The sequence below is a fragment of the Gigantopelta aegis genome, chromosome 8 (genome assembly GCF_016097555.1).
Source record: "Gigantopelta aegis isolate Gae_Host chromosome 8, Gae_host_genome, whole genome shotgun sequence".
Lineage (NCBI taxonomy): Eukaryota > Metazoa > Mollusca > Gastropoda > Neomphalida > Peltospiridae > Gigantopelta > Gigantopelta aegis.
This window is the reverse complement of record NC_054706.1, coordinates 16,641,652-16,654,539: the sequence shown is the minus strand read 5'-3', so window position 1 is coordinate 16,654,539 and position 12,888 is coordinate 16,641,652. Positions and strand designations below refer to the sequence as shown.

The following is a 12,888-nucleotide window of genomic DNA, read 5'->3' as shown; positions in this document are numbered from 1 at the left end:
AATTTCATTATTAGTGGAAATCATGGAAAGTCATGCATTTTCTTGGTAAATAAGTGTATGAACCATAATTAAGATAATTTACAAAAGTGGACTTTTCTTAATATAAGTACTGAAAAGGAGAATATTTAGATTCCGGTATGTCAAATACATTTATATTAAAACAGGCTCATTGAAATCAGAATTCCTATCAGATTATGTCATTTTGTACTCACAAATTAAATTATTTACATTAAGAAATTATAAATATTGCAAAACAATACCACTATCATTTCTAATTTCATGAAAATGTGCATGAAAAAGCATTGTTATATTTCTACTTATATGTAAAAAAAGAAAAAGAAAATTATTCCTATTCATTCAATATTTGAAAAATTGTTTAGTATATTATATCTTTTCCGCTTTTAATATAATGGTTATAACGGTTATACATTTATTATAATAGTGGAGGGGGGGGGGGGGGATAAGATACTTTTGCCGGAGTGGCCTACATGGTTGGGGACAACCCACGATATGTGACGATATGACTGAACATCATTTTGTTCTTTTTTTTCTTCTTCCATTTTTTTTTTTAACCACCAACTGCGGAATTTCGTAGATTTTTATTATTTACTTTAATTTTTTGCCGTTTTACGCTTCAGTCACATACATGCTCATAATTAGGTCGGGAATAATAGAGTGGATATACCGATCGGTGCGTTACGACAATACAAATTTAGAAACCGGAATGGTGTATAGTGCACGAGCGCCACCTGTCGGAAAGTCTCTGATTGTTTGCCAGGCCGGGGCGGGACGTACCCCAGTGGTAAAGCGCTCGCTCGATGCGCATTTGGTCTGGGATCGATCCCCGTCGGTGGGCCCACTGGGCTATTTCTCGATCCAGACAGTGCACCACGACTGGTATATCAAAGGCCGTGGTATGTACTACCCTGTCTGTGGGATGGTGCATATAAAAGATCCCTTGGTGATAATCAAAAAGAGTAGCCCATGAAGTGGTGACAGCGGGTTTCCTCTCAATATCAGTGTGGTCCTGAACCATATGTCCAACGCCATATAACCGTAAATAAAACGTGTTGAGTGCCTCGTTAAATAAAACATTTCTTTCTTTCCAAGATAAATAGTAAGATGTATCGCCACGACAGTAGTAATACCCGGCGTCGGTCTGTGATGATATATTGATTTATGCATAGCGCGGTAACCCCGCCCATGAAAACGACCCAGAGATCAATGGACGCGAAACGACTCACGCCGTAACCAGTTGCCAGAGAGAAGGTTCCTTAAACTAAAACAAAAAAGGGCATGTCAGTCTTTTCTTCTTTTTTCACACATTTTATTAATAGAACTGTGAAATTTCAAGGAATAAAAATTAATATTTTCTTTTATAATAAGTGCCTATAAACTATATACTACATCGTGTGTAACAATATGAAGTTAACTGGTAACATATTCAGTTTCCATCAGTGCCTACCACGGTTCGTCAATTCTATTTATCAAATGTAAAAAAAAAAAAAATCCAGCACATTATAGTCTATCGTGGAAAACAAACTAATTACAACGTAAACAAAATGTTCCGCCTAGACTCAGGTGTGTCCATCTCAACAGAACATTACACTCTGGCACCGAGGATCTTTGGTTCAACTCTCACTGATGGAAGATGAGCTGTTTGGGATTAGAACATTATTTATTAACAGGTTTTCTTTGTGATGGATATTGACACACTGAAAATTTAGTTGTAAGATGGAATCAATGGACTAGTGAAGACCACGATATAGGATTAATCGTTCAAAATACAGCAACACAGTAATGCCGAGAGTAACCCTATACCAATGCCAGTTCCCATTCTGAAATATATAAACATAGCACAATATAATAGCACATTACCGTAATAAAGAAAAGTATATTGTAATACGTATGTCACCGTATCAGGAAAATATTAGTGTGATAGTTATATTTACCATAACGACAAAATAGTACACTGTAATATACGTATAATTACCGTAAGAGAAACAATACATTGCAATACATATATTACCGTAACAAAAAATAGTGATACATATGTTATATAAAACAAATAGTACTTTATATATATATATATATATATATATATATATATATATATATATATATATATATATATATATATATATATATATATATAATCTGCCCTACCTGTACCGCACCGTCCCTAGAATAGTGCCCTTTAAAGCTTTTTTTAATTATGATATATATGATAATCATACTTAAATACAAACCAAAGTTGATTCTATAGCTTTCTCTCGGGGCCCCTCTCATCCGTTCTCCCGCCCCTGGTCATTTCGACGGCGGTCAACGCTAAAATTCACGATTTAGTGATTGAGATCTAAGAGTAACGGGATTGAACTCTTCTAAATACATGTGTGATAATTTTTGGGCTATAAAACTCCAAAAGAGGAACTGGTCACTATCTGAAAATGGGTAATTTTGCTATCAAGTAAAGTTTGTTTTATTTAACGACGGCTCTAGAGCACATTGATTTTTATCTTATCATCGGCTATAGGACGTCAAACATATGGTCATTCTAACATATTTCTTTAGAGGAAACCCGCTGCCGCCACTAGGCTACTCTTTCCGATAAGCTGCAAGGGGTCTTTTATATTTTTTATCAGACAGGACAGCACATACCACGGCCTTTGATGAACCAGTTGTGGACCACTGGTTGGAACGAAAATAGCCCAAATTTGCTATCAAAAGGCCAAGGTAAAAATGAACCCAAACCATTCTTGGGTTATAATACTATGCAAAATAATGCTTAAAATAGTTTTAAAATTAATTATTGTTTAAAAATGGCTAATTTTTGCGAACCAGATGTCAAGAAAAGGCGTTTAAAGACATCCAATTTTATAATTTCCCCGGGGGAGCTTGGCCCCGGACCGTGTATCGTGTGGCGTCCCCTGAAAACGGCGAGGTCTGCACACACTTTTAAAGATGAGCATCGAATCGAACTTAACACGTACCCGGATGATTTTTGTTGTTGTTGACCAGGCAGTGTGGTGTAGGGCTGGCCCTGTGCCATGTACATGGGTGCTGGATAGGCACCGCCTTGCGGATACATCCCACCCGCGGGTGGATAGCCACCGGCGGGTGGATAGCCGCCAGCGGGTGGATAGCCACCGCTTGGTGGATATCCACCTGCGGGTTGACCGCCACCACCTGGCGGATAGCCGTTGGCGGGTGGGTAGGGGGCGCCCTGTTGCTGCATCGGGGGCGCTGCATGCGACATCGGAGGCGCTGTTGGCGAATATGCAGGCGGTGGATGGTTGGTTCCATTCATGGTAGACCTTAAAGACAAAAAAAACAAAAGTTTGGTCATTAGGAATTTGATGGCGTAGATCTAGGATTCTGTATTATGGAGTAGGGGGCCTAACATTTATGTAATGTAGTTCGGAAGCATTGATAAAACAGTGTGTATGTGTGTCATTAAAATTAGCTCCACTATTACATGTGGATCTAACAGCAGCCCAGTTGACCTTTCATTCGACCAATCAAAACCTTACTTGCAAAATCATGCCAGTGATTTGAAAAGAATTTGAAAACATTCGGCATTATGCCGAGGGTATACGAAATGATTCGGGTGAATTACGAAGTATGCCGGAAACTAATTGCAATATAACATTTTATATAAAATTCGTTTTAAGACGAAAAAAAAACCCATGATCGTATAGCCATAAAATCTGTTTATACTAGTATACAATCCAGAGTTTATTACTGCACTTTTCCCCGTTTTTTTCAATGTTGAAATAGACCAACAAGTTCGCCTATTGCATAAATAGTCTCGCCCGATATTTTTAGAATGTGTATGCTCCCGAATAACTATAAAAGGCGAAGTATAATTGGTCGATATTTAAATTGTTATTCCCTCCTGCCCCGGAACCAGCCACTGGCAATGTCATAGACTGGATCTGAGGTTGGCGTGCCTGAACCTTCAAGGATATGGGCACGTTAATAGAGTTCCCAATCCCATAAATTGTTATTCATAGATGAAAGGTCACCTGGACATAGGAGTCCACGCAATGCTGTTAGATCTACTGGTAGACCCAGTAGAGCTAATTTTAATCAGATTGTATGTGTGTCTTTGTGTCCATGCGTATGCATGTCTCTCTAAGGGCACTCCGTGGCATAATATACTGAGTTATGAACTGACTGTATATCCGATGGCATCGTATTTCGTTTTTGCACGTGATATTCAGTTTAAAATGACGGTGTTTCAGCGAGTCAACTCTAATAATATTATAATGTCACGTTACGCGGCGTACCACCGTTTGATTCCTAGATGTTATTACATTTTGTCAGCGTGTTTCTTCCTGAAGCGTTCAAACTGGTCGTGTCGCCGAAAAAAACCCGTAATACTCGTCAGTTCAGTTCTATTTGGTGACTGTAATTAGACAAAATTGTTCCCAATGGTACAGCACTCGCTCGATGCGCGGTCGGTGTGGGATCGATCCCCGCCGGTGGGCCCACTGGGCTATTTCTTTTTCCAGCCAGTGCACCACGACTGGTATATCAAAGGCCGTGGTATGTGCTACCCTGTGGGATAGTGTATATAAAAGATCCCTTGCTGCTTATCGAAAAGAGTAGCTCATGAAGTGGCGACTGCGGGTTTCCTCTCTCAATATCTGTGTGGTCCATAACCATATGTCTGACGCCATATAACCGTAAATAAAATGTGTTGAGTGCGTCGTTAAATAGACCATTTCTTTCTTTCTTCATGTAGTGTTCAAACTGGTCGTGTCGCCGAGAAAAACTAGTAATACTCGTCAGTTCATTTGTATTTGGTGATTGTAATTAGACAAAATTGTTCATCCTCATTTGTGGGTGGTGTACTTGGCGCAAATCTCACTTCTACTTGTGCGACTCTGAAAGCAGGGCGTCCATCCGTACGTGGTACATTGGTACCGTCCGTGGTGCTCAATTTTAAGGATTTTGGTTGCTTGCCCGGAGGGCAAGTATGGGTTCACATTGAGGTTGCCCCTCCAAAAATTTGGTTGCCCTGATTTCATCCGTGTTTTGAAACTAGAGTTATATTTATATTCCAATAAAACAGTAACCAACAGGTTTAGAATTAATATGTTGTCAATGTAAAATGTAATATGTACTGTCTGACAATAAAATACATTACTTTTTAATAATGTTTTTAAATGTTTGTAGTTATACACATGTACACATAGGGCCTAATTGCTTAAGATTGTTGTGATTTGGCGACACAACCGCTATTTTCTAATCGAATGCACTCTATGTTCCAATCGAATGCACTGGAATGTTTACTATTCGGAATACTTCAGCTGATTACGATTTTTCCTGATGTCTCACAGAATCGGCCGAGGAGTTCCGAGTGGCAAACAAGCCCACGTGATTTCGACTGATGCTTTAGTAGAGGGGATGATTTTCCGTTTCAGATTTTGCCACATTCCGTTTCAGATTTTTGCAAATTCCGTGTGGGTTTTTTCCCATTTTGTGTGTTAATTAGTGTCATGTTTTATTATTATAAGCTATATCCATTTGTGTTTTATTGTTCCAGCTCTGAGCTTGTTGGCTATTGCTATTTTTTAAATACCTGTAAACATTTTTGTTGACACAAACTTAAAAACAAGAAGAAGTTAAGTAATGTTTACTTGCCACTAATAAAGACTAAAAATGTGATGTACCATATTTTCTGGCCTATTACACGCATCAATTGGTGTATAAATTAGTTTCGACCTTCGTCCGTACATAAGCCGCAGTTAAAACAAAGTTACAAACTTAATTACTGTTAATTATTGTTTGTATTTAATAATAATAAAGAGATCCATTCTCCCTTAAATTCAAACAATACATAATTGTTGATTGTGTGGCTTTCAGTTTCATTTCATTTAATGGATTATGGTTAAGATTCATAAACAAAACACACATTTGACAAACGCCGCTATTTTTCTGAAAATATTAACAAGAACTTGGTAATGCATTGTTTGTAATCTTACATTAGTTGCCAAAAATATATAAATAAATAAATACATGATAACATTTTATTTGGTCCAGTATGATTACAAAACGTGAACCCAAAAACAAAAGTGCACAAGTAAGAATTACTAGTACCCACTCGATTGCACATGTATGTTTCTCTGTATCCTAACTAGCGTGCCGTGTGCACAAATTACATATTAAAACGTGGTCGGGTCAAGCTGGATATAGGCCAGCGGTAGTGAACCGACACTAAGCACTGTTCTGTCGATCGTTTACAGTTTCGACATTGTTTTATAACTTTTAAATGAAGGCCTTTAAAAAAATAAAAAATATATATTTTTTTTTTAAATATTGTTTAGAATTATGTATTCAGAACCAGTTTAAGGATTCGCGGGGCCAATAGCACAAATAACAGCGGGGCCCAATTCCCAAATATATATTTTTCAACCCCTTCGGAGAGAGGGGAAAAATTACCTGGGGAAAATAAATGTACAGTAAGAAGAAAATTAAAATGCTATTGTGTGCAATTTAGAAAACAATCGGTTCAGAAATAAATAATGTGTAGTAAATTCCATAGCATGAAAAAAGGTGTTCCCTGTGGGAGCGACTACAAATGTGAATTGCTTCCGTACAGACAGATTAACGAATATGCCCAAAGGTTTACGAAATTATGTTTTCCAACGAAAGCGTTGTGTAAATCGGTTATGCTTACGAATCATAATAAGTATTATTAAAAAATATTGAAATTGAACATACTAGAAATCTTGTTATATAATCAACATTCTAAAATTGTATTAGTTCATGTTTATTTTTATATTTCAAATTAAATTTTACTGTGTAAAGTGTAGAATGGACGGTTCTGGTAGTGTTTAGGCATACGAAAGTTGGCATACAAAAACACTATATGCGTATATTGTTAATATTGAATCTTAAAACCACCAAAAAGATTTATAATGGTGCTTGAACCAGAAATACAACGTTTGAAGGTTTTTTGTTTTTTTTAAATCGCGAATTCCATTTCAGTTACTAAATTCCGCCCGTGTTTTTCGTGATCGCGGAAAATCATCCCTTCTACTTTAGATAACGACAGTTTAAAAGCGATTGTGGGCAAGGAAACTGCACATTATTATGCGACACAACTCCTTTTGGTGTTTAAACAAAAGTCAGTCGTCCGACGGGCAACTAGTATCATAGAATTAAGTTGCCCGACTGAATATTAGGTCGTCACAGACGACCGGACGACCGTAAAAATTGAGCGCTGCGAGGCACCGTACGTATCCGTGTCCGCGTCGGTACATACATGGAGTGAACATCTGATCAGCGAAATGACCTTTTACAGAAGTAATCTCGGATGAGACTGACGGAGGTCAGCTCCCGAACTAGCTTTGTGCCCATCCGTGTTCGTCAAAATTCGCCACCGAGCGATTCATCGCTCAGTGGATTCTTCTCTATCATATCTTTTCTCTATGTATCCGACTGTTTATTGACGTGGATATGGACACGTACCACAGACCACGTACGAATGAAGGCCCTGCTTAAATATTTAGAATAAGTCAGTTAGTCAGTTAGTGTGTGTGTGTGTGTGTGTGTGTGTGTGTGTGTGTGCCTCTCTCTCTCTCTCTCTCTCGCTCAAGTTAAAATTTTGTTTTGTTTAACGACACCACTATTGGATGTCAAACCAAACATTTGGTAATTCTGACATATAGTCATCAGAGGAATCTTTTATATGCACTTTCCCACAGACAGGAAAGCATATACCACGGCCTTTGACCAGTCGTGGTGCACTGGTTGGAACGGGGGGGGGGGGGGGGGGAGATCCAATCAGTTGAATGGATCCACCGAGGTGGTTCGATCCTGCGACACAAGCACCTAACAAATCTGGTTGTTAATTGTAAGTAATTATTTTGTTTGATCCAACAATTTGCTACATGGTTGTGACTAGATCGAACATTTCTGTCGTTCTATCTGATTCTATATGTCTTCAATATAGGCCGCTACACACCTACATAAATTACCGTATATCCTTGAATAGAGGCGTACCTTAAATAGACGCCTGCTTCGGTTAGAAGCCGGGTTTCGTAGCTTTGTGTGTGTGTGGGGGGGGGGGGGGGGGGGGGCGTCTTGAATAGACTACTGCAAGGTTCATACCCAATTTGAAAGGCGTAATTCAAGCACTTTTTAAGCACTTTTCACTGTAAATTTAGTTTCCAAGGGCTTTTGCATTCCCCGTATTCAATTGGTAATTCTTGGTCAGTATTCGTAATAGCCGGGTTTTTTGCCAGAAGGTACGAAGGGTACAATTACGTACCCTAAAATCTTGGAAATTAATGGATACATTTTTATAACTGTTTTTTTTTAGAAAAATTATAGTATGAGAACTGTTGTTTAATTGTGAAAAAAATGCATGGAATGCAGTGTCCAATTTCAAAAGATTCCAAGCCCATGACCTCCTAGTAGTGATACTTATGGTCTGTTTTGTTTTTATTACGTACCCTTAAATTATTTTCTGGTAAAAAAAAAAAGAGTCCGATGGCAATATCCAAAACAAATCGATATTTGTGATGCTGTTATGACTAGTAAAAACTGTCAATAATACTAACTGACAAAGTTTTCATTTACGAGAAAAATAAACTTGAGGAAGGTAAATTTTAATATTTCTAAGCATAAATATGCAATTTAAGCAATTTTTAAGATTTTTTTTTTTTTTTTAATTTTACCACTTATCATGGGTTTTGACAAATTCATGGGATTTTTCTGAAGACCAATCAAATTCAAGCATTTTTCATATATGTAAGAATCCTGCACTGCTATATACAAAGGCATGTTTGTTTTATTCTAGCTCAAGCCCGTAGGAACGACTTTGGGAGGGTGTAGGTGGGTGTGGGGCACTGACGGATCGGGTATAAACTCTACATCAGATTTTGGTTACAATGGCAAACAATAATGTGGGGGGAAAAAAAAAAGGCTCACGTTTGATGCGTGGTCGGTTAAGGATCGATCCCCGTCGGTGGACCCATTGGGCTATTTCTCGTCCCAGCCAGTGTACCAAGACTTGTATATCAAAAGCCGTGTGCAGCTATGTTCTATCCTGTCTGTGGGAGGCATATGGTGCATATAAAAGATCCCTTGCTATTAATGGAAACATGTAGCGGATTTCCTCGAAGACTACATGTCTAAATTGCAAAATGTTTGACATCCAATAGCAGATAATTAATAAATCAATGACAATATGTTCCAGTGGTGTCGTTAAACAAAACAAACTTCTTTTTTTTACAAGCTATATATAGCATCCCACGAATCACTACGCATTGTTACATGGTTTACAACTTGTATTGTGGGTAGAATGGTGGAAATTACAAAATGAAAAGGTTTCAGGCATGCTCATTTTGCCTGAATGCGAAGATTTATTTTTATTTTTTAAGTCATACGCTTATGGTCAAACCAGTAGAACCAAAAAATAAATAAATAGAAAGTCCTATATAACAACTTGAAAATAATACATAATTGATTTGTTTTGTTAATATTATTCATGAGGCTATTAGATTACACAGTAGAAGTACAAACATATACAGAAATTATACATCGGGAAAAATGCATTTCAAAAGTATTGTGCATTTATCCTCATTTACCAGGTTGAAATGTATTTCCATTTTGAAGAATGCAGGAAACGGCATTCGATCAGCCCCCCCCCCCCTCCCCCCCCCCACACACACTCGCCAACCCAACCCCATGGTCACTTGCTTTCCACAGTGCCTGATCCTGCATGGTGTGGTTAATCCTACTCGAAAACGAAATTTATACATTTCTACAAAACTATATATTTTTTTAATATATGGGGAGGGGCACATTGGCGAACCCAAGATTTTATACCGGTGTAACAGCCCAAAATACACACACACACACATACACACACACACACACACACCGTCCTAACCCTTTAAAAGAAAAGAAACTATTGTTTCATAAAAATAAAACTATCACAGATTAGTCATTTTAGAAGATATTTCGATATTCTCTAGCCCAAAATATATAAATTATGGTGGAAAAAAAACCCTCTGGACATTGAAATATAGACTAGAGAGGTATATTCTGGGCTAGCCTGTTTTATACCCCGGGGTATATTCTGGGCTAGTCCAGTTTATGCCCCGGGTATAGTTTGGCGGGGGGGGGGGGGGGGGGGTATATTTTGGGCTATTACACCGGGAGCTAGAGGCTTCCTACGCCGTAGTACGAGTCGTGTTATGGGGGGGGGGGGGGGGGGGGGATATAGGTGACACAACTACTTGAATAAACCAAAGTGTTTAAAAAGATCGAGACATTTCAAGACAGTTTTAACAATACACATAAATCTAACCATATGGTTTCTTCGATTAATAACAACGAAATAAGTCAATATTCAGCACAAATGTATGTAACCAGAGTACTCTGACTGTAAGAGAGCTAGACGGACATTTGGACAGTTAAACGCTCTCATTACAGTCAGAGACCAACCTATGTATTTTTTTGGCAATTCCTGACAAATAAAAAAGTTGGCAAAGATTCCCGCTCTAATACCACACCAATTCTATGTATAACTGTCCAAATGTCCGTCTAGCTCTCTTACAGTCAGAGTACTCGGGCTAAAATGTATGTTGATGTAAAACCTTTAATCCGCGTATTAGACCAACCTCTGTAAACGTAGGTTGAATGCCTCGAGTACATGCCGTCACATTTACGTAGGTTGTTACTAAATATAGAATCTCGATAGGTTAAACACTGTTAAAAACAGTCACGTAGTCTGTGATGTTCGCATTATTATTACTGACAAACGTATGTCATAAGATGGTGTCCAATAATTAAACATAAGACGTATACAACAACAACGATTGATATGAATAATGTCGAGAATACCGTAACGGCTAACACATGAACCAGACACAACGCCCCAGCCGCCATAAAGGTCCACTACCAGTGGAACAGAGCGGTAGAACAGCGTCATGTTACAGACGTTGTTAGGATCGTTACAAATCATGAAATTTAAACGTAAATAATTTAATCAATGCTAAAATTGAATACATATAGCCTACTTACATGTACTCGACATTTTGACAAAGCGAAGAGCTCTCAAGGGGGGGTAACTAAAACAATTTATTTAGCTTCAGAAAATTAAGTGTACCATGATGGGGGGGGGGGGGGGGCCGACTCTCCCCGCTTTAAATATTTTGGGTCTAATAATGTTTTTAGCGTATTTTGTTTTCTTAATTTTTTTCAAATATCACAATTACGAGCATCCTTATTTAATAAAAGTTCTAGATCCACTCCTGTTGACTTTCACTGGATTATCCTTGGATATAATCCAATAGATTTTTAACAGTATATATGTTACAGTCAGTCTGTGAAACCAGTCATTACGCGTAATGCCTAAACAAATCAGTCATTTCGAGAAGTGCCTGTGACCACCAGGTAATACGCGAAATGACTGAAAATCATGGCCAGCCATTACGCAAAATGACTAAAGTGATTCAAGTCTTATTGTTGACACATGTATTCAGGCTTTTGGTCTTAAATATTGATAAAATCACATTTTAAGAATAAACAAGGATAAGTATATTGATTATACGATTTAAAATACTATTTAATATTAATTGCTTATTATTATACAATAACTTAATATTCACCTTTTGCTATAGTTTCAGATTAAAGAATCTTATAGAAAATATGCTAATAACACTTGAATATTACTAAACAAAAGGTTCTGGTAATTAATGTTTCTCTGGTTTATTCTTAAACAAACAACACAGAATCTGCTATATTACTGACGTCTTGTCATCTAGGAGCTTCTTTTCATCTTTTAAAAATATTATATTAATCACTTTTCTAGATGACGATGATTGTGTGTGTGTCTATCAAGATTAGTACTGTTTTAATAATTGTACAGTCTGCCTGTTCTTCCATACAATAGACTTTATACCTAAATATTTAGAGAATAAATATTCCTTGATTATAAATCTATGTATGTCCAAATTATGACTATGATTGATCAATAACCTTTTAGTGAGAGGATTTTTTTTTCAAAAGTCTAATCTTCACCTAGAAACTAAATAAAATGTGCATATTGAAGATTTATATGATTTCCATGGATTTTTGCATATTATAGACCGTGATGAGAACGATATGTACGCAATTTGTGTGAAAGCAGGGATTCTAAAAGGGAGGTTTACACGCAATCAGTTTGATTTGTGCCCCCAGCGTTTACTTACTGATGCTGATATAAACCGTACAAAGTCAGTGACCTTACACCAAGCTGTTAATCACGAATCCAACTGTGGTGGACAGGGATATGTTAGGTGTAACTGTGCTGGTCCTAAGAGATGCGAGTCCAGTCGATGCAAAATGTTTCAAAACCAAAATTCAATGTTCCAGCCGTTGTCATGGTAGTCTTGTGTGCAAAAACAAGTGACCTTTCTATACCAATATGTTACTTTCATGATTTGACACAGACTACTTGGTAACATTCAACTTCATCTTCATGTACAACTTCTGAAATGATTTGAGTTGAGTTTAAATAAAGCGTTACATTAGGACTTGAGTGGTGTGGTATTATAGATAGCACTTTAGTCATTTTGTGTAATGGCTGGCCATGATTTTCAGTCATTTCGCGAAATGCCTGGAATTTTCAGTCATTTCGCGTATTGCCTGGTGGTCACAGGCACTTCTCGAAATGACTGATTTGTTTAGGCATTACGCGTAATGACTGGTTTCATAGATTGACTGTAACATATATACATAGGCCTATATATATAGGCGATATATATATCGTTAATATTGCTTTCCCGTGTTTTATACACATTTATAGCTATTCAGTTCTAACATCGATAATCACTGACGGATGGAAATAACGTTTGTTCAGGACGTGGTATGTGCTATCCTGTCTAT

At 37.5% G+C, this 12,888-nt stretch overlaps 1 protein-coding gene across 1 annotated transcript; it reads right to left on the bottom strand.

The window, feature by feature from the left end:
• Window positions 1–1,310: 1,310 nt before the first annotated feature.
• Window positions 1,311–11,148, bottom strand: LOC121379141 (annexin A7-like). Its single transcript, XM_041507627.1, has 3 exons — window positions 11,044–11,148; window positions 2,991–3,314; window positions 1,311–1,838 (listed from the first exon to the last, which is right to left on the bottom strand). Coding segments are annotated over exons 1-3 (393 nt in total). The 5' UTR covers window positions 11,046–11,148; the 3' UTR covers window positions 1,311–1,771.
• Window positions 11,149–12,888: the final 1,740 nt, after the last annotated feature.

What these genes read in the sequence shown, in the direction of transcription:
- LOC121379141 (XM_041507627.1), bottom strand. An exon ending in CAACAACAAAAATCATCCGG is followed by an intron (nt 1,839 to 2,990) that starts GTACGTGTTAAG and finishes TATATATTTCAG; the next exon opens with AATGGGAACTGGCATTGGTA.